At 56.2% G+C, this 21421-nt stretch overlaps 1 protein-coding gene across 7 annotated transcripts in view; it reads right to left on the bottom strand.

Annotated features, from left to right (window-relative positions):
- Positions 1–4567: 4567 nt before the first annotated feature.
- FOXN1 (forkhead box N1) overlaps positions 4568–21421 on the bottom strand; it is a 28386-nt gene continuing 11532 nt past the window's right edge. For 2 of the 7 annotated variants that reach the window (XM_019423801.2, XM_019423796.2), the window contains exons 2-9: positions 18066–18197; positions 17253–17711; positions 14826–14939; positions 12917–13047; positions 12082–12178; positions 8443–8650; positions 7750–8241; positions 4568–6145 (exon numbers count right to left, since the gene is read on the bottom strand). In XM_019423801.2, coding sequence (XP_019279346.1) covers positions 5826–6145; positions 7750–8241; positions 8443–8650; positions 12082–12178; positions 12917–13047; positions 14826–14939; positions 17253–17711; positions 18066–18188 — 1944 coding nt within the window. In that variant the 5' untranslated portion in view covers positions 18189–18197 and the 3' untranslated portion in view covers positions 4568–5825. Of the gene's footprint in view, positions 6146–7749; positions 8242–8442; positions 8651–12081; positions 12179–12916; positions 13048–14825; positions 14940–17252; positions 17712–18065; positions 18218–21421 lie in introns of all 7 variants that reach the window. The other 5 variants (XM_019423799.2, XM_019423800.2, XM_019423802.2 and 2 more) reach the window with 4 other exon arrangements.

Raw genomic sequence — 21421 nt, forward strand, 5'->3', positions numbered from 1 at the left:
CTGAGAGGGGAAAACTTTGGCTCAAAGTCCTAGACCACTCTGGCAAAACGGGGGCTGGGACAAAAGCCCTCAACTCTAAGGTGGATGGAAGGTGTGGGGGAGGTGGTCTTGTTCTCCACCCCTTCTTCCCTCACCCAGAGCCCACTGGGACTACTAGGTTGTGTTTGTAGCCCTCATCAGAGACGCAGAGTGGACACAGTTTGGGCTAAGGTTTGGAGCCATCTCCTTGGCCTCAGCTGCCTTGGGGAGCCCCTGGCCTGGCTGCCCTACATAGAACATTGCCTCTGGCCCCCAGCACTACCCCAGACCCAGAAGAGCTCTTAATTCCCTTAGTGGAGGAAACTGGGGAACTGAGATAGGTGGAGAGCTCATACCCTACTCTTCCCACCCACTAATTTAGATATGCCTGGTGACAGCCCTCTCTGGGCTGAGGCTTTAACTTAACCCACTAAGAAGTCTAGAAGTGCTGGAATTCGACTGGTGGAGCCCTTGCCGGGACTGGGTCCTGGGCTGAATTCTGGGAATTCTGTTTTTTTTTTTTTTTAAAGTTTATTTATTTACTTAGCACGCTGGGGAGAGGGAGAGAGAGTCCCAAGCAGGCTCCACACTGTCAGCGCAGAGCCGGCTGTGGGGCTCGAACTCACGAACCATGAAATCATGACCTGAGCCGAAATCTAGAGTTGGGCACTTAACTAACTGAGCCATCCGGGTGCCTCGAACTCTGGGAATTCCAAAGTGAGTGAGACCTGGAACAAATACTTGTTTGCAGGAGTAAGATGGACCAGGCATACAGGGGAGCAAGAGTGGTCCTACTTGGAGAGATCTCAGGAGGACACTTGGAGGAGGCAGCATTGCAGCAGGTGCTTGAATGGCTCAGCATGACTGGCCAGAAGAGGTGGGGTAAGCATTTGTGCACAGGAAGCAGCACAAAGCAAATGTTTGGAGGCAAGATTTATCCAGGGCATTTGGGAAGGTGGGTATTTATGATGTGGAAGGAAGACACAGGTGCCTTGTAGTGCAGGTGGTGAGGCTTCTCCTGAGGGAGGGGGAAGGATTAATCGGGAATGACCTGTTCAGATGATCTCTGGAAGGCTGGATCTGAAGGAGTGAGACTAACAGCCAACACATAGTGGGTGCCAGACCTCTGGCTGGGCGCTTTATATGTGCTGGAATGTTCATAGTCATTTGTGAGGAAGGCACTGTTATTATGCCCACTTTACAGAAAATGCAGGCCTAGAGGGGGTAACATGCCCTGCCAATGTTGCATAGCTATTAAGTGGTGGCATCAGAAGTCTAATCTAACCCCGGCAGTCTGGCTCTGGAGTCCCTGGATGACCATGCTACGGGCAGGGGCCGCCGAGGAGGGTGTTGCAGTCATTTGACTGACTGCTGAAGGGACCCTGAATTAGATCAATATCCATAGAGATGGAGAGAGATAGGTGAAGTTGAGATTTTTAAGAGGGAATCTTTCTGGGGCTGGTGGCTGATGAGGTGGTTGGAGACAGGGAGGAGTCGAGGCTGAAGCCCTGGTCCACAGCCTGAATGTTGGGGTGGGTAGGGGTGCTGTCACTGGGCTTGGGAACCCAAGTTGGATCAGGGTGGGAGCTAGGGGGAGGTGATGAGTTCAGGTTGAGATCTGCTGTGGTGTGGGACAGCTTTCTTGAAGGAGGCGACTGGGAGGACAGAAAATTCAGGCACTGAGACCAGGAGGCGAATGCAGGCTGGAGATGGTGATCCTTGGAGGTTATTGGCCACAAGACAATTGCAGAGGCTCCAATGGTGGCTGAGCTATGGGGCGCCCAACTGGCACCACTGGTGTTTAGTGAGCAGGAGGCAGGAACGCTAAATGCCCTCCAATCAATGGAGTGCTCCATGCAAATAGTCCACACCTCCCAACAAAGGGTCACTGAATGGGAGTGTGTAACCCTAGGCAAGGCCATTGAGTGTTTGAGAACAGGGCAAAGGGAGAGGAATCCATGATGGAGAAAGGAAGAGCAGACAGACAAGGGGGAAGAGAAGCCTCTTTTGTAGTAGGATATGTTAGAAGCTAAGGGAAGAAAGACTTTTACCAAGAAGTGAGTGGTCAGGAATTGTCAGTTGTCCCAAAAGTGAGGAAGGGGCCTGGGGTGGGGTGGGGGGTGGTTTGCAGATGAAGCTGTATAGGTATACAAAGTATTTGGAGTTGGAGGTGCTGTTGATGGGGTTAAAAAGCTACAGAGAAGCTATAGCAAGCAAGAGGGACTTTCAGACCTACAGCTGTTAGAAAGAGGACTCTTCACCACTACTCTTCACTGTGCCTGCTAAGTCGATCTGGGTTGAGGTTCTGGATTGGGCTGAGGTCCTCATCCCTGACACGGGTAGCAGTTTAGCACTTACCCTGAGAGTCCCGGGTCCCTTGGGCCTGGAGGAGCTCAGATGAGAGAAGTCTTGGCCCCCTGCCTCCTTTTAAGCCTTCTTGTCTCTGGCACTGGTCCTGCTGCTAATGGTTCCTGGCATTTGGTCCTGCCCTCAGTTCCTGGCACTTTCCCGAGGAACCTAGAGGATCCCCAGGAAGAAGAAGGAGGGAGAAGATAGGGTGGGGGTGGGTCTAGTCCTGGCTCTGATGATGATGAGCTGTTGACCCTGCCAGGGCTGGGCCTCAGATTCCATTTCTCTGAAGTGGGCCAGAATTCTTTGTTTTGACTCTTCAGGAATGTCATGGGAACCCCATTACTGGCTTGAGCAAGAAAGCCCAAGAGACCCACCATTCATGCCTACCCAGGCTGGTCTGGGTGAAGCACGTTGGGGCTGCCAAACCCACCGCAAGATATTAACTTGCGGTTAATATCCAACTTCCAGTTGGTGAAGAGCTGCTATCTCAAGTCCCTAGTGCCTTCTTCCCTCTCCTGGCCCCTCCCCTTAAGAGCCACCCTCCATCCCTCATCACCCTGCAACTAAAGCAAGGGTGCTTTACCTTCCTGTGTGTCACAAACCCCTTTATTATCGTCTGCTGAAGCCTACAGACAATAAGGTTTTTTTTTTTTTTTTTTTTTGTTTTTTTTTTTTTTGTTTTTTTTTATGAGTACAACATATATGGCAATCCTAAACACAACACACTATATAATAGAAATCTATATATCTGTTCTGCAATACCTGTAATATAAAAACATCTGTGATTTCTAATCTGCGATTTCTCTACCTTATGTGACCAAGTCACAGATTCCACTAAAGCTATTGTGGTTTGTTGTGGACATTTGTAATTGAGGGAAATACTACATTTGAGGTAGAGATGAATGAAAATGAAGGTATAATTTCTTCATCCAATTTGATAAGCCCATGAATTCTAACCAGTTTTAGAACCTGTATGTTTAGCACCCCCTCTCCCCCCGCCGGGCAAAAAAAAAAGGTTAACTCCCGGCAAACGGGGCGCTTCCAGACCCTACATCCACTCAGCTCAAATGAGTGAACGGTTCGTGTGAGGTGACCAGCAGGGGGCAGCATATGAATGGGAGTGCGCTGCTCAGCTCAGAGTGGCTACAGCCCAGGTTTAAAAGAAGGGCCAGTCTGGTTCCAAACAAAACCAAACACAAGACCCCAGATCCTGTTTGCCTTACTCGGGTGGTTCCCAGCTCACTAGTAGGTGTGCTAAAGGGGCCCATGGGACAAAGGTCTGAGTACCTCTGGAGATGTCCTCTGCTTACCACCTAGGATGGAAGTGTAGCGTAGGGGGCTTCACCCCTTTCCTTCACAGCCAGGGCTGGGCTGGGGCAGGTGCACTGGCTGGCCATGCCTCCCCACACTCGGCGGCACCCTATCCTTGCCGTCCTGGACACAGGCTTAGAGCCTCTTAGGGAGGGTGTCGCTGTGGGGTGGGGCTCTATTATGGTGTCTCAACAGAGCTGTCCTCTGGGGCAAGCAAGTGGTGCTGCCTGGCTCCTGGAAGAACTTTCCAAGCCTTGAGGTTCATGTATGTGCGTTTGTCTCCCACACCTATCCTGTCCCTGTTCAGGCAGAGCGTGGGGCTTCCTCTTAGGCTATCCTTTGGTGACGGCAGCCCACCAAGGTGGCACCTGGGAGGTGAGTCTGAAGTGCGACTGAGGGGGCCCCTTACCCTCCAGAGATCACCGTCCAGGGCTAGCAGTGTGAATAGAACCAGACTGTGCTCCATTCATGTCACCTGTGGAACCCAGAGCTCCAGCCAGGGAAAGATGGCGTCAGGAAGGCACAGGCTGGATGGGGAAGTGACCCCTTCTTGTGTGAGGAGATGGGAGCATTCGAGGAGGGAAGCGGTCGCAGTAGGACGGGGTGTAGGGGGAGGGAATCCTCTTCCTCCTTGTGGGCAGGTCAACTGCTTCCTTGCATCCTTTTGACAGTTCTCCTTAGAAGAGGCCCCACTGTCCTGCCCTCTCATCCTCCCCAGGCTGATCAGGAAGTCCTCCTAGATGTCTCACTGTTTAGATTTGGAAACTTGACAGCAAAGAACGAGAGTCAGGGTGACAACACAAACCCAGGGCATCGACAATTAGTGAGGCCTGGCCTTTCTGTCCAGGGAGGGGAAATCCAGAAATGAAGCCTCGGGAGCCAAGACTACAAGGCATTTGCTTTATTGTTCCAGGTCAGGGGATAATGGCAGGCCATCGAGGGATGTGCTTGTGCCTAACTGAGCCCAGGAAAACCTTTGGGGGTTCTTGTCACCCCCAGGCCTCCAGGGTAGGCAGAAGCTCCCACTTGGTGTGGGTTGGGCTCTCCGGTAGGGCATGGTGGGCAGCCTGGACACACCCCCTAGCTCCAGGAACATCCTGGGTCTGCCAAGCAGTCAGAGAGAGGGGAGCGTGGGTGCTCACTCCCCACCCTGCCAGCCTGCATCAGGCTTCCCTTCCCTGAAAGGAAGAGACTGCCCGGGACGGTTGGAAGTAATTAGTAAGTTAGGACCTAAACTACATGAATTTCTTACAGAGAAGGGGTGAGATTGTAGTGATCTGGAGGGGCCCTTCCTGCACCCAGGGCTGGGAAGAGAGGACACTTTTAAGTTTCCAAGGGCAAGGACTTTTCCAAACACTTTGTGTCAGAATTGGGCTCAGTTTGGTCCTGGGGTGGACGCTGCCCCTCCTGTGTGTCCTTCTGGGGGAGGTCGGACAGAGTGTTTACTGAGGATGGGCAGAGCCTGGCAGAGTGGGGGCTGCTACTCAGCCAGTGGGGGACCCACAGACAACTTGGGGAGAGGCCCCATCCCTACTCCTCCTTGAAAGGCTGCTGGGATGAAGTTGGGAGAATAAATACAGGGGGCTTCTGGGAGAGAACACGCTAGGAGGGGCCACGCCTGCAGAAAATGTAGACATCAGAATAGGGCTTCAGGGTAGTCTTGGGCTTGGCATGAGGACCCTGAGCCCTCAGCTCTCAGCTGCCCCAGGAATGGAGCAGCCAGGCTCTCAGTGGTGTAATTCTGATTCCTCTGGGTATAAGGTATATGGGTGGGTGTATGTCTGAAAGACTCTGTGTGTGTGTGTGTGTGTGTGTGTGGTGCATATGTATGTACACATTAATGCAGAAGCGCTTAAGTGGGGATGAGTGTGAGCTAAGGAGAGTGTTTTTGTTTTTTTTGTTTTTTTCCCAGACACTGGGTCTTCAGGGACCCTGAGTGAGGAGCTGGCTCGCTCAGGTGGCGGAAATGTGTGAGGGGCAGCATCGTGGGTGGTGTCTTCTTCACCCCCCGGCTGCCAGCTAACAAACAGTTGGCTTAGTGGCACAGGGGACAGGGATGGTTTTCCTTCCTTGACCTTTAAGGTGAGCCCGACGCGGGCGGCCAGCTGGGACTTCCAGGCCACATAAAGGCTTCTGGGTGTGGCTCACGCGAGGGCCATGGGCTTGGAGCTGGGACTGAGGTACACAGAGGGGCCAGCGGGGGCCGTGGGGGGTGTGGGCTCCAGCTCCATGAAGGCCGAGTAGAGGGTGGTGAGGTGCAGGTCACCCAAAGCCCCGGAGCCTCCACCGCCTGGTGGTGCCACGTCGCCACTCCCACTGCCTGTCTCTGCCAGACAGGGCCCAGGTGGGAAGCAATGGGGTGGTGGCGGAGGTGGTGGCATTGAAGATGATGTCGGGGACGAGGTCACCAGTACCAAGGGATCAAGGGCCAAGCTGTCATCCTTCAGCTGTTCCCACAGGTTTCCTAGGTGGTGGAGAGAACAGGTGTCACTGGGAGGTGCAAAGGAGCCCTGTCTGTCCCCTTGACCCCATGGCTCTCACATGCTAAAGAGAACAGGATTGGGGTAACCTTGGCTGGGGAGCAGCCCCTTGGCACTCGCTGTGTGACCCCAGGCAGTTGCCGGAACTCTCAGATTCCTCTGCTGTAGCCTAAATGATCTCTGGGGCTCTGTGTTTTGGAGGTCAGGGGAGGGAGAGTGGAGGAGTCAAGGACTTGAGAGCTGCCTATTGGAAGGGCTGATACCTAACGCTGCGCACTCTGGAGCGAGCCTGCAGAGGGAGCCCCTGGAACTCTTCCCCCTGGCTCCTGCCCAAGCTCCCGAGGAAGGTGGTTACACAGCCAAGGCTAAGGATCTTCCAACAATGCACTGCAGGACCTGATGAGGTGGCTGGGCTCGGCTCTCTGGGCCTCCTCCACTGCAGGCCCAAGGGAGAGGAGAGGAGCCGGGAACACTGACTCTGGGGAGGAGACAATGCTGCCCCCCCACCTCCTCTTTGTGTTGTGTGCCCTGCGTGCGTCACGGCAGGCCAGGGCCTGGCCTGGGTATCGGGGCTGCGGGGATGGAGGAAGGCGGCCTGACTAAACCCTGGACTGAACTTGGCTGCTTGGGTTCCAATCCTAACTCTCCTTCTTTCTAGCTAAGTGACCTTCAGTAAGTTACGTAACCTCAGCGTGCTTTTGTGAAATGGGTTTAACGGTCGCTCCTGCTTTAAAGGCCCAAATGACAGAGCACATGTAAAGCAACTCACACGATGTCTGATTGTTACTAGGGGCTCAGATGCGTGTCTATGGGAGCCCACATGTCTACGGCTTCCTCTGAGACTCCCACTTCTGGACAGGGCTGAGGATCTAGCTGTACGTTTCTAATGAGCTTCCCAAGACCTGGGCTGTCTCCCCACAGGACTGGGAGCTCTGCGAGGGCCAGCTGTCTCCACCTGCTTGTGGATGCCCCCTACCCCGGTGCGCCCAGAAGTTCTGAGGCCTGGGTCAGCACCCTCCTCCAAATGTCCTGTGGCCGGGACCAGGGCCTGGGCATGCACTGAAGTTTAGATTAGAACGGTTGGGCTTGGCCGCGAGCAGAGGTGGAGCAGGCAAGGTGGAATGGAATAGACAGAACCTCTCCGCAGACTCCTGTCCCCAAAGCTCTCCGGGACTGGCCTCGTTCTGAGGCCTTACATTCTTCCTGGGGGGAGAGCTCTTTCCTCCTTCTGTATTAAAAGATGAACTCTGAGAAAATGCAACCGCTTCTGGGGAATGTTCCGACTGTCATCTGCTCACCGTCAATGTGGAATGGAACTTGGGCTCTTCCCCACCTACCCAGAGCTGAGGGTGGTTTGATGACGGGGTCAGTCGGAACATGTTCAGGGGCACCAGGAGGAGGGAGGTGGAGGCAAGGACCTTCCTCTTTGCCCCTTGGCATCCCTCGCCAGCTCGAGACTTGTCTGCTTCAACTGACCAGAAGCCTGGCAGCTCCGGGCTGCAGCCTGGAGACTTGGAGGGGATGGGCAGTGCTGCCGGACGCACCTCTCCAGTCCTGTCCCACCTTCCCTTTCCCACCCCCGGCTCACCCTGGAAGTCAAAGTCGGTGAGAGAGGGGTTGATGGCATCCAGGTCAGTGCCAAGGTCTCCGTCTGGCAGCAGGGTGTCATGCATGGTCCTGGCTGGGGAAGGCTCAGCCAGCAGCTTGGCGCTGTGACTGGGTGGGGTGTTGGCAGGCAGAGGCGAGTCCTGGGGGGTGCCTGGCTGGGCCCGCAGCTCAAGGTGGCCATCTGGCTGTGGGAACAATGGCTGCGGAGGTCCAGGAGGGGCCAGGCCCGGTGAGAGGTGCGAATATGTCTGCCCGTAGCAGGAGGGCACGTGTCCTCCAAGTAGGTCCTGCAGGGGGTTCTTGCCAGGAATGGGGCCTGGGGCTGGGTGGATTGAATGCAGTGGCTGGGAGAGCCCAACTGGAGGTGCCAGGGGCCGGATGGGGCCTGAGCCTGCCAGCCCGGGGGGTGGGCAGCCCAGCAGTGGGGGGCCCAGCTTCTCCCTCTTCTCTCCAATGAGGCTGTCCAGCTCTTCTAAAAAGACCCAAGAGAGAGGGACATCATGAGACCTCCCTTTCCCCACAATCCCTCCCCAGCCTTGGAACCGCTCGGGCCCTCCCCTTACTAACAGGTTCTCTTTGCTCAACCTATTTAGCCTCCCTCCCTCCCTCTCTGTCTGCTAGTGGGTATGCCAGGCCCTCCCCCACTCCCTTGCATTGCCCATTGGCCTCCCACCTGGCTTGGCCATGCTCTTGCGGACAGCAATAGGGTCTTTCCTCTTCCACTTCTGTAGCTCTTCCTGCATCTTGTCGATTTTGGCCGGATTGAGGGCCCACAGGCAGCCCTTGCGAGAGGAACTTCCTGATTTGTTCTCCACCTTCTCAAAGCACTTGTTGAGAGACAGGTTGTGGCGAACAGAATTCTTCCAGCCGTCGGGCGCCGTCTGCCGGAGCGGAGCAAGACAAGAATTCAGGCCGGGGTCAAGTAGCCAGGGCGGGGTCTGGGCTCCGGGAAACTCTTCCTGCTCCCTCTGGGCACAGAACTGCCACCCGTCTGGATCTTGGCGTCCTCCTCGGCGCCCAGCCCATGCTTGGCACCCCCTTCAGTGGTGGGCAGGAATCTTGACTGCAAACTATTTTTGCTTAAAATCTGCCTTTATCCCGCTCCCACCTCTGGCGACCCTTCAGAGGATTCTTGAAGTGATTCATAAAGGGAGGGCGCGTTCCCTATCTGGAGTTGGGACCTCGGGCCCATGCTGGGACCCCTCTGTGGACGGGGAACTCACTTGGATGCCAGTTTTGGAATTAGGTCTTGGATGCCAGTTTTGGAATTAGGAGGAAGCTATGGAATGTTCCTTTCCTGGGTCTGCCTCATCCCTGCTGGGGCAAACTCAGAAGCAAAGAAAGAGGGGTGCGTTGCACACATGTGGCCTGAATATCTGGGTTTTGGTGACGGAGGGAGAGAGGGAGAGATTGGCTATGCATACGCACACGCAAGTGTCCCTGAATATGTCTCCCCGGTGTGAGCCTTCTCTTGGGTTGGTGGGCCGCGAGTTCCCTTGAGCGTAAGGATGTGTGTGTGAGAAAGTGTCTCTGGGTGTGTGGGGGTACCCATGATTGCATGCGTGTGTGGGTGTGAGTGTTCACATGAGTGTGCCCGGGGGGGGGGGGCGTGCCCTGGTGGGGAGGCCAGCCCTCAGGTGGGGAGTGGGGGGGCTCGTGCCAACAGAATAAACACCCATTAGGAGGCCCGGTCATGCCACCAGTGCGGTAATTGTGCTCAGGGAGGGTTGTAAAAACCATTAGGCTGACTCAGTTGGGTGAGAGGCGGTGGCGGGGGTGCCAGTGGGCACCCCCATCCTCCCCACCTCCAGCTCTGTTCCAGCCTCTGTGATGGTCCCGGGCCCAGCAGGGGCCAACTATGGGCAAGACATCTGCTCCAGCCAGCGGGGCCCCTATGCCCTTAGTCCCTGGTCCCTTTTCCCTTTCAGCTTGCAGTTTCTGGTTAATGAGGGGCGGCCACTCCCTCCTCCCCGGCTCACTTGCCCCAGGGAGCAGCCAGGCTGAATCACGCCCAGCAGAACTGGGTCCTGATGCCAGCGTCACGGCAAGTTGCTGGCAGGAGCTGCGGGAGCCTTTGTCAGGGGCAGCTGGCCTGGGACAGGGGGCTGGTTGAGATGACCCCCAAGGCTCCCAGGGTCGTAAGGGAGGATTCTGGAGCCACCAGACCAGCCAGCTGGGGATTTGCCTTCAACTCCCACGACGGTCCCTACTAAGAGTCGAGGTTGTGTCGCCCGATGGGCAGAGTTAATGGGCACTGGGCCCTTTTATGGGCCCATAAATCTGTGACTTTGGGATGCCAGGACAGCCCCCACCCCAGCCACTTCCTGTTTGGAAGAGGGATGGTCAGCACTAGCAATTATGTCCAGTGGATGGACACTTCCCCGGTCCCACATCCCTGACTCATGGGGTTAGAGGACACCCACCTCAGCTGCCTTGGGCATGAGTGCTATGCACCCCAGGGTCCACCTTGTTCTTGCCCAGAAACATGACCTTCAAATGGAGAGTGAGAGATAAAGGGGGCAGAGGATCTTTGAACTAATTCCTTGGGCAGGTCAGAGGGGATCCGTCAGAGTTGGAAGGAATGTATGTGCCAACTGGTCCAACCTGACCATTTTACAGATTGGGAAACTGAGGTCCAGGGAAGAAAGGGCCTGGCCCTAGATCACACAGGAGGCAGTGACAGAGCTGACTCCAGCCCTGTCCCCTCATTAAGGGCCCTGCCCAGGTCACCCTATAGGGCTGGCTTCACCACCGGGGCCCGTCCCAGCCTCACAGATGCTTTCTCTCTGAAGTCAAATGTAAACTCGGGAGTGAGGGGGTGATGCAACTGGCTAAGAACAACAACTAGAACCAAAAACAACAACAAAAAAAAGCTGTTAGACCTCTTCACTCTTCAGCCCCATAAAACAGGGATTACACAGCTCCCAGGAAAAATAATTAAGCCAGGAAGATGAGATGCAGGGAGGGGCTGGGGGCCAGGCTGGGAGTTGGCAGGGAGGAATGGCTGAGAGGAACAGGGCAGGGCCCTCAATTCCCTCTCTCTAGCCCGGCCCCTGGAAACCCTAGAGAAGGCCCTCCAGATCTACAGGGATTAGGAAGAGTTTGGTCTCCAGACCGATTGGGATACAGGGGCAGCCCTGGATACTGGCTTTGATGCTTCTCAAATCCCAGAGACCACTCTCCCCGCTCTTCCTTTCTCTCCCAGAATCTCTGGCGGATGACCACACTTTGCCATTCCCGGCCAGACCACTCTGGCCATCTCGCCCGCTCATTTGATGGCAAGGCAGCAAGTATAAACTTGTCTGAATATCAGCTTCTAATTATCCCCAGGCAGGACCATTGGGAAGCCAGTGAAGCCAGGGATCACCTACTGGCAGGTGGAGATGAGCTCTGGACCCGGGCCTCAGCTCCTGCCTGCTGTCCGGTTAGCAGACGGGACTGTATCCCCCAGGATGTAGACCTTGGAGAAGGCATTCCTCACACACAAACTCTGATCTCCCCTGCACCCACCCTGGAAGAAGAGGTCTATGCTGGAGGGTCTGGGGGCGGGGGTGGGGTGGGGTGGGCAGATGTGTGAAACCAAACAGCTGGAGGCAACAACGGCTCCCCCTGCTGTGTGACATTGAGCAGGTGGATCACCCTTTCTGATGTGTTTGCCCCTCTGGAGAGAAGGACGTCTGTCCTGCCTCTACGGAGGGAGTCTGGTAGAGCCCTCAGAAGCCCCTTGAGTGGGTGACAGGAACTAGATACTGTACAGGTAAGCCACCCAGTTCCCTGGAACTCTCGAAGACCGTGAAGCCCACACCCCGCTTTCTGGCAGAACTGTAGCTGAGCCTGCCGCCCACAGAGGCAGATCTTAATCTCTCCCTGGAAGGCAATGGGTCCTGTGGTCCCAGCATCCCATGCCACCTTGGCTGGCTAGCTCTTACCCAAATTCCTTTAGCCCTACAGCAGCCTGGGGGCAGGGGTGGGGAAAGGCTCTCATTTCTTCCCAAGGTGTCTCTCCCCACTTGGGGTAGGTGGATGTTTCTGGAAGCCTGTCAGGACGGACAGGTCCACTTTCCAGCAGCCTAAGGACTGACTCCAGCCTGCTGTGTAACCTTGTGTGAGTGGCTTGAGCTCTCTGCTCCTTACACGGAAGTCTGACCTTTTGACATGGAGACAAGGGGAAATGTGGAGGAAGTGGGGCAAACCCTCTCCTGGCTTTCGTTCTAACCCTTGTTCCACCTTCCAACGGAAGCCTCTGGCTCCAGAGAGGCCTGGCCTGCCCAGGACCTGGGGATGGCGGGAATGGGGTGGATCTTGGGCTCACCTTGAAGTAAGGAAAGTGCTCCGTCATGAAATTGTAGATCTCGCTGACAGGAAGGCTCCCAGTTTTACTGTTCTTAAGGGCCATGAAGATGAGGATGCTGAAGGCAGAGAAAGCCTTGAGTTTGAACTTGGGAGCAGGCTGGGAGTCTCCCCGTCACCACCCCACCTGCCCCGGCAAGAGTGGTTGAGGGAGGAACCTGCCGCAGATTTAGGTGAGAGGCTCTATGAGGTTGAAAAGAGAAAGGATGAGGACGCTTCCGCTGAAGCCAGGAATTACGGCTATACGAGGGTCTTGTGGAATCTTGAGAGCCCTGGGTTGTAATCCTGGCTTGGCCATTCACTAGCTATGTGACCTTGGGTGAGTGCCTTAACCTCTCTGAGCCTCAGTTTCCTCAGCTTTGAAGTAAAAAAAAGTAATAGCTACCTCAGAGTTGTGACGATTAAGGATGATGCCTAGAACATAGAAGGCACTCATTAAATGGAAGCTGTCATTACCAGTCAGCCCTCAGCCAATTGCACACTGAATGTTGGATAGTAAGGGAGGGAACTGAGGTTCCTTGAGCCCCTGCCCCTGCAATGTGCCAGGCATATTCTCTCACTTAATCCTTCCAAAGGCCTGAATATTGCTGTCCTCCCCCCCCCCTTTTTTTAAACAGATGAATAAACAGGCTCAGAGAGGTCAAATAGCTTGCCTGAGGTTTCACATCCTCTAGAAACCCGCGGGGTATGACTTCCCTCCTCTGGCATCACCTTCTACCTTGAGGATTCCATGCCTCAGCTTCTCCACTCTTCCTCTCACCTACTCCCTTTCATCACAGGGGTGCTGGGAAACATACCTGTAGGAGTAGATGGGTTTTGGGAAGAGAGGCTGGTGCCCGTCGGTGCCGGCCTGGGGTGCGATCCGCTGGTATGGATAGTGTGAGGAGCCCAGGTATGGTATGGGGTAGCTGCCGCCACCTGGTGAGTACTGTAGAGGTCAAAGGGGGCAGAATGGTTGCCATGGTAACCAGTCTTTCCCAAGGTGGGGATGATCCCCTCCCCGCCCCATTCATATACATCCAGAGAGGGAGCTGAAGCCAGACTCTTCTCTCCCTGGTCATGGGCTCCAATAGCAGAACGATCTGAGGGGGCTGGCCAAGGGTGTGGACATCTGAGGGGCTCTGAGGTGATCCACGTTCCCAAATTCGGGGTCTCAGAGCCCTCAAAGCTCCCCCCCCCCCACCTCCTGGCTTCCTTCCTCTCCTGCCATCTAGGTGCTCTGGTTGCCATGGTGATGGGAGAGCAGCCTGGCGGGGCTAGAGAGTTTGAGGGCCTCCAGGCCTCCCCTGGAATTTCCCGGAACGGCTGGGCCGGAAGCAGGGTGTCCAGCCTGGGCGTTCGTCTGCTGGGCACTGCCACCTTTTATGAGTTTCAGTGGCTCTTTGAAAGGGCAGGTCATGGTGGTGGGCCGGTGGGGGTAGGAGGTGGTTTTACGGCAAAGGGAGTGGCTGCGGTGCCAGGGGTGGCGTTTTATGGGGGCCATGGGGGTGGGAGACTCTGACTCCCCCATCTGCTCCAGGCTGAAGTGCTCTTTCCAGGTCACCCGAGAGACACTTAGTGCCTGAGTCACCCTCTCTGCAGGCTCCATAAAGGCCTGGGTGCGGCCATCTTGTTGGAGGGGGGTGCGGAATGCAGAAAGCATCAAAGCAAGGCTGGGCATGGTGAGGCCATTTAAGGTCTGGCAGCCCCTGAACCCTGCTGTGGCTCAGTCCTTGATGGTCCAGGCTGCCTCAGGGACACCCCCTACCCGGGGCCAGACCTTGAGCCTCAGGATGGCTTTAGCCTCTCCAGCTAGGCTCCTCATGGCAGCGAGGGTGACCCCTCATGTGCTCCCTCGGCTTCCCTCCGGCTCTTTCTTTCCCCCCACAAAGCAAGCAGTCTGACCACCTCCCCACTCCCCCCCACGTGCCTGCCTCCCTGGCTTGGCCAAGATCAGGGCCAAAGCCAAAGAGCTGGGAGTAGAACCTGCTCCACAGGCAGGGCCTGTCTCAGTGCCAGGCTGCAGGTGGATGGAGCTGGGGCGCTGGGCAGTCACTTGCTCCGTCTTGCCCAGCGACTCCTGGGAGCTGCCTGGCTGCTCTGGGGCTCTTTTCTACCTCTTTTTAAAAGCCTGCATCCCATGCCAACGTGGGACAAGTACTTGGCATCCTATACAGGTCCAAATCACGGAGGCTGGGCAGTGGGGTGGGGAAGGGGGGGAAAGGACCAAAGATGAGGAGGTCTTGGAGCCCTCCAGGTGGGAAGGCCGCCTAACTCCATACCCGGTCCCACCCTATTGAGGTGAAAGGGAAGTTTGGAGCCAAGGTTACATAGCGAGACAGTGGCTGACCCAGACGGGAGCCCATTGTTTTCTTTCTGCTCCGTCTTGTGTGTCACCCCACATAACCCTTTTCTCTCTGCCCCTGTCTTTGGCCCTCCTCCTCCCTCCCTTTTTGGTTCACATCTGGGCCCTGTCCCACGATAGGCCCCATTCGCTTTTCAGAGACTCTCAGAGGAACCCCACCTACTCCTAGAGAAGGGCAGTGGCTTCCTTCCTTCCCCATGAACCCCTGTCCCCCCAGCCCCGGTGGCCTGGCCCGAGGTCCAGGGTCCTGCTGCCTCCACCTGCCCATCCAGGTGTGCACACCCACAACACACGCCTGCACACCTCACACCACATAATATCCTGAGGCCCCAGGGAAGCATGCCCACGTGTCCCTGACCCACCTGGTGGAAGGGGGGCTGGGAGGGACAGTACATGTGCTGCAAGGGGGGCTGGTAACAGTACATCCCAGGACCAGTCTCCAAAGCTGAGGGCTTGACCTTGACTTCTGATCCCTGCTGGAAGAAAAAACAGATGACCAGGCTGGGCCTTAGTTTTCTTCCTCCCGCTCTTCTGTGGCTTGAAACTTAACACAAATGCAACCTCTACTCTGCCTCCCCCAAAGCTTATTCCTAGAGAACAAAGAGAGGACAGAGAAGGTCAGGGGTTTTCCTGAGGGAGCTCAGCAAATTAGTGGTGGAGCTGGGGCCGGAGTCGACGGCACTCCCCACCCCCCACCCCCCACCCCCCACCTCACTTCAGGTAAGAGGCAGAGGCTGGGCTGTCCAGAGGAGTTGGGTCACAGTGAAGGTGGGTAGGGTCAGAGACCTCCCTGGAATGGCACAAGGATGCAGTGTCTGAGTCCACTCATCAAGCCTGGTTTGGGGCCTGCTTGCGTTCAGAGCTGCCAGCCTCTCAGAGCGGGTCTGTGAAGGACATCTGGAAAAGGCCACTGCTCTAGGATTCCCATCGCAGAGCCATATTTAGGGGAGCACAGGAAGTGGCCGGACAGGTTGGTCGGGCTCATGACCCCAAGCTCTGTACTTCCTCCTCGGCAAAGCCTAAGGGAGCTCCAGCAGGCTCTTTGGAGGGGGCTAGTGAGTCCTCTCCGCTCTATCTTCTGGCCACTCTCAACTCAAAGCAGCTGGTCTGCTTGAGCCCCATGGCACACTTTCAACCCCGACACAGGGAACCTGTCTTGAGCTGCTGCCAGTGGTGGTGGCCAGACTCTGGCTTCCCAGGGGCTGTGAGCTCCACAGGGAGCCCCCAGAGTCTAGCACAATCTCTACCCTGAGTAGGGCCAGAAAGCATGCACAGCTAGTCCTGGAAGGCGAACCAGGCCAGGAGGAGGTGGAACACTCTTCCTGGGTTATCAGGGGCCTTGGGAGCCAGCATCTGGGCCCAGAGGGTCAAATTCAACGGTTAGCTCTTTCTGGATGTGCCCTGGGGTTGCTGATGCAGAGATAGCCATAATCATAGAATCTCAGGCCTGGAAGGGTCAAGAGCACTGTGTCCAACCTCCTCATTTGGAAGATGATGGGGCTGAGCCCACTGAGGGGAAGTGATGTGTCCAAGGTCACCCAGTGAATCGACCAGCTAGCTGGTTCTCTGGGCCTGAGCTCCTCTCCACTGTGCAAGGAGTAAGGGAGTGGCCTCAAATCAGCCTCACAGGCCAAGGGACACCTTGGGCAAGTCACTTGGCCTCTATGGAACCTCAGTTTCTTCACCTACAAAATGAGGGTAGTGAGGAGTCTTTAGAGGGTTGTTATGAGGATTAAATGGACCACTTGGAAGAAAAGATCTGGCACAGCAAGCAGGGGCTGGCATTGAGTGGACATTTGGGAGGCAGAAGCTAACATGATGGTGTCCTCACCACGAGTTGCTGTCGTGTTCAGTGGGCCTGAGGAAAAGCCATCAAAGGGCCCCAGAACCAAGGCTCTTGCCTTGGCCACAGCTGGTAGGTACCCAAGCCCTTCTCTATCTTCCAAGTCTAGGAATCAGGCTTTGTTGGGGGTGGCTTGGGGATGGAATGGGAGCCTGTTAGAAAGCAAGGGGTGAGGAGAGCTGGTGGGCATCTGGAGAAGGCACAACCCAGGCTGAGGCCACTCAGTGCTCACTATCTCAGGGGTCTCCAAACCTCCCTTTAGATTTCCTCTGCCCAAGGCAACAAGCCTATAAGGCAGGTCCTCGTAACCATACTTTTCAGACGAGGACCAGAGAGGTTAAGTGACTAGCCCAAGATCATACAGCTTGTGGGTATGGCTGTGAAAGGGATATGTTGGTTGACCTTCCAAGGTGCTTTCAAGGTATTTCTATGAATATACCCAGGCCCCATTGTGGGCAAAGAATGGGGCCCGGAAAGTCCTTTGAGGAGACTTAAGCCCTCTCTCAAGACTCTATGCTGATGCTAGAGAGGAGAACATTGTGCTCCGTGGCTTATCCCCAAACCCTTTCTCTTGACGTCTGGAATGTGTTTTCCTTCTCACATTTGCATATGGGCGGGTAGGTCTGGCTGGGGATTCTTGACACTTAGGCAAACAGAGAAGTCACACACTGGAATCCTGACTCAGGAGCCTCTGGGAAGCTGCCAGCTTCCTTAGCCTGATCTCCCCCACCTTGCCCTCTCCATGCCAGGCCAGGTCAGCATCCCCTCCCCAGCTGACCTGGAGGCCAGAATGAAGCCGAGACCCCAACTTTCTGAACTTGCCGCTTCCCTGGCATAAACTGACCCTGAGTGGAAAAGTCTGGAAAGGGAAGGCGGAGTTTGATCTCAGGGCTTCTGGGAACTAGGACAGGAGTAGGTGGGATGCCCAGCGGCCACTGGTACTCACCAGGACTTGGGGGCTGTGCTCCTGGCTGGGGTAGGGGAGTCCGTTGCACCAGGCCTCTGCCGAGAAGCCAGGCAGGAAGGCCTCAGCCTCCCCGACATCCACGGGGATCTCCTCGAAGGTCTCCAGTGCCCCCGGGGTCTTAAAGGAGTGTCCATCGAGGGCCAGGGCGGTCTGGGCCTCAGGGAAGACGTCTTCATGGAAATGCCGCTTGTATGGGTGGAAAGGCCCATGGCCGCCCTTGAGGAAGCGCCCAGGGCTGCTTGCTGGGCCCTCCTCAAAGCCGAAGCTGGGGAACTTGTCTGAGGGTGAGAGCCGGAAGGGGCCCGGGCCAGGGCCGGCTGGGCAGTGGACTTGCTCAGGGCCAGGTGATGCGACACTGGGACTCTGTGGGGGCAGTGAGGATGCCCTCTCTGGGGGGCCGTCGGGCACAAATGATGAGCAGCTGAAGCCGGCAAGCTTCTGGGGTGGACAGAGGGTAGAGAGCCTGTGAGTGGATGCTGGACCAGGACTCTGCCCTGTGCTAGGGTAAAGGGGTCTGTGGCTGAGCTCCAGGGGCTCCCAAACGATGGAGGAGACATAGCCTGCTTTTGGAAGCCCTCGTCTGTGAGGGTATGCTGCTCTTAGATCTGAGGTGCCCTGAGTCAGATGGATATACAGCCTTGCCCCGGGAAAGCCCCAGATGGAAGGGAGAAGCAGAGGCCTCTATCGAACACTTCTGGATCTTGGAGTCACTGGGTACTCGTTCGCTGGTGGAAGGGACAAGGCAGACCCCGGGAGGGCTCTGGGGGTGGGGCCTAGGTGCCAGATACTCACGTTCTGTGGGGCAGGAGAGCCTGGAAGGCCCGGCGCCTGCATGAGGTCCCCCTGGGGCTCGCCCTCCAGTCTGGCGGGGCCGGGCAGCGTGGCGTCAGACTGCGGCGGGAGTAGCGACACCATCACCCGGTCCTGGCCTCGAAGAAAGCCGGCTGTGATGAGAGTGAGGACCAGGGTCCTGCGGTGACCGACCCCAAGTTCACCACCTCCACACCCACCCCCTCCCTGGGCTGGGACCCTGACTCCCACCAGACATCCGGTGAGACACAGACAGATAGGCGGATAAACAGACAAAGTGAGAGAACATCAGAGACAGAAAGAAGCAGATAAACGAGAGGCAGAGGAAGAAAGCACAGAGAGAAGACTGGTGGAGACGGAACAAAACACACCAGGTAGGAAACCCGCCACCCCCACAGTCCCAGGAAGGAGAGTTGGCTGCTCTGGGGCTCAGTGGCAGATGGAGACCCTGCCTCCGGCCCCCGTCTCCCCAGTGCGGGACTGGGCTAGGTGACCGTGACAAGCAGTCTCTGCTCAGTGGCTGAGCAAGCAGGTGGTCCTGAGAGAAGGGGAGCTGGGGAGAGTGGGTCAAGCCCAGGTGGAGGGTGGGAGTGACCCTCACGCTGCAGGTGACCCAGCCCTCAGTAGAGGCTGGGCCTGTGGTGCCATTTCAGGGGCTGGCATGACCCTGAAAGTGTCAAGTGCCACCGGGGACTTGAGGTGACCCGGTTGCCTGGTGGCCCTGTGAGCCTGGCATGACGCCGGGCTGCAGCCACTGGCCCAATGTGCAGTGACGGGCCAGTGCTGTTTTCTCCTACCTCCTCCAAACTGCATCTCGTACCTGTGACCTTGTGCTGGCTACTGCCCCTCCTCCCGCCCTTTTTTTTTTTAAACATTTATTTATTTTTGAGACAGAGAGAGACAGAGCATGAATGGGGGAGGGGCAGAGAGAGGGAGACACAGAATCCGAAACAGGCTCCAGGCTCTGAGCTGTCAGCACAGAGCCCGACACGGGGCTCGAACTCACAGACCGTGAGATCATGACCTGAGCCGAAGTCGGCCGCTCAACCAACTGAGCCACACAGGCGCCCCCCTCCCCCCCTTTTAAAATATTTTATTTTTAAATAATCTCTACACCCAGCGTGGGGCTCGAACTCACAGCTCTGAGATCAAGAGCCACATTCTCTACAGACCGAGCCAGCCAGGTGCCCCAGGCCACCGCCCTTTCTGAGCTTTGGTTTCACCATTTGAAAAACTAGGGGCTTGTACTGGATGATAGCGGAGGGCCCTTTCTGCTCAGACCTTCTAGAAGTGCTATAAGCACTTTGTCCCCGGCACAGCCCAAGAGTTTGAGAGGACTCAGCTCCAAGCCTTTCCTTGCTCGCTGTGTCAGGGAAGCTCTCTGAGCTTGAACCCCATCATTTACAAAACACGGAGAGAGGTAGGGCCTCCCGCATGGAGATGCTGTAGTAAATGAAATCACGCATAGGAAGAATTTAACACAGTGCCTACCATATTGTAAGTGCTCAGTAGACGCCAGCTCTCGTTATTAATATCATTATCAGTACGGCCTTACTGTTATCGTCCTCAGCTCTTTGCTTTCCTTCTCCACCACCTGCAAAGGGCATTTCTTTTTGAATGTCCTCCTCTTTGCCAAGTAGTCTCCGATAAAGGCTGCCATTTGCTGAGGACCTGCTCTGGGCTGGCTGCTGCGTAAACAGTTTGGAGAATTTTCTCACTGGTTTCTCAGAACAAACTTGTCAGGAAGGTACATCATTAACCTCGCTCTACAGATACGGAAACTGAGGCTCAGAAGGGTTGCCTGACTTGCCCAAATCGCATAGCTAATCCTTAATAGAGTAAGGATTCGAACCCAGGGGCGCCTGGGTGGCTCAGTCGGTTAAGCGTCTGACTTCGGCTCAAGTCATGATTTGCGGTCCATGAATTCGAGCCCCGTGTCCGGCTCTGTGCTGACAGCCCAGAGCCTGGAGCCTGCTTCAGATTCTGTGTCTCCCTCTCTCTCTCTCTGCCCCTCCCCTGCTTTCTCTCTCTCTCAAAAATAAAATTACAAAAAATTAAGGATTTGAACCCAGATCTGTTCGACTCTGGAGGCTGTACTCTTACGATTTCATCATTTGGTGGGGGTCAGAGTGGGTGTGGGCCAAACAACAAGAAACGTGTGAGGTTTACACTTACCCCTCCCGTCCAAGACCTCTACCAGGCAGATCAGGATGACTGCATTTCCCAGGCCATGATCTCCTGGGAGCTCTGGGAGGGAGGGATGGCCTTGGTGGCCCCATGGTGCCCAGCCTAGGGTTGGCACACCTTTGGGGAATAAACTACCTCCTCTCTTTGATTGGAGGTAATGGGGATTAGGAAGGGAGGGCACTTGCCCCAAGTCCCTCAGGGGATCAGTGACAGAGGAGGCTAGTAGCTGGGGTCCAGGTGGGGGCCTGGTGGGAGGCTCTCCCTCCCCTTCAAGAGTCTCTGCCGCCCCTTCTCCATGTCCCGGCACCCTCTCACTCGGCAATGCTAAATGTGGCGTGACCAGGGAAGCGCCGAGCTGGCCGTAACTGGACACCACAGTGGAGCAGGCATGGGGCCCAAGGTGCCGGGCGGCCCATCTCTGGCTCCGCATGACCGCAGGCCTGGCCGCTGCTCCCCGGATAGCTCTGGGACAGCTGGGGCCTGCCTGCCACGCCTGGATCTGGCCCAGAGCCGCTTTCCCAAGCTGTTCTCCAGCACCTCCAGAGGCAAGGCCCCCGGGCTCTCCCTGCCTCTCCCGACCCCTCCCCCCGCCCCCCCAGGTCTCAGGCTTGTAACCGGTGGTGGTCACCCCCTTCTCCAGAGGCAGAATTGTGCATGGTTACAACAGCAAGGGGGGTAGATTTGGTCTGTCTGGCCTGAGTTTGAGCCCCAGTTGTGTACCTGTGTAACTCTTTGCATCTTGCTCCTCTGATAAATGGAGCACGAGGACCTACCTCACAGGGTTGTTGCCATGAAGCTTAAGAGAGATGATGCGTGTAAGATGCCCGGCACATAGAAAATGCTCAAGGACCTATGTCAGATGTGGCTGTGGCCTCTGACCCCAGACCCTAGCTTCCCGATGGTCTCAAATTTAGGCCTGGCAGGCTTGGGGACATGGGCTAATGAGCCCCAGTTGGCGGCTGCCCTTGCTCTTCTGAGACATGAACCTGAGGAGGCCTCTCGGAGCCGCAGCCTGGGCCGCGCCTCCTGCTGAGGGTCCGGCCTTCACAGGAGGAGCCCTGCGGCCGCAGCTGCCTCACCCCCATCCTTGTACCAGCCTCTATGTCCCCGGACATTATCTGTAGCCCTGTCTGACTTCCTGCATCTCAGAC

This window comes from Panthera pardus, unplaced genomic scaffold (genome assembly GCF_024362965.1).
Source record: "Panthera pardus isolate Hobbes unplaced genomic scaffold, ASM2436296v1 HiC_scaffold_3, whole genome shotgun sequence".
Lineage (NCBI taxonomy): Eukaryota > Metazoa > Chordata > Mammalia > Carnivora > Felidae > Panthera > Panthera pardus.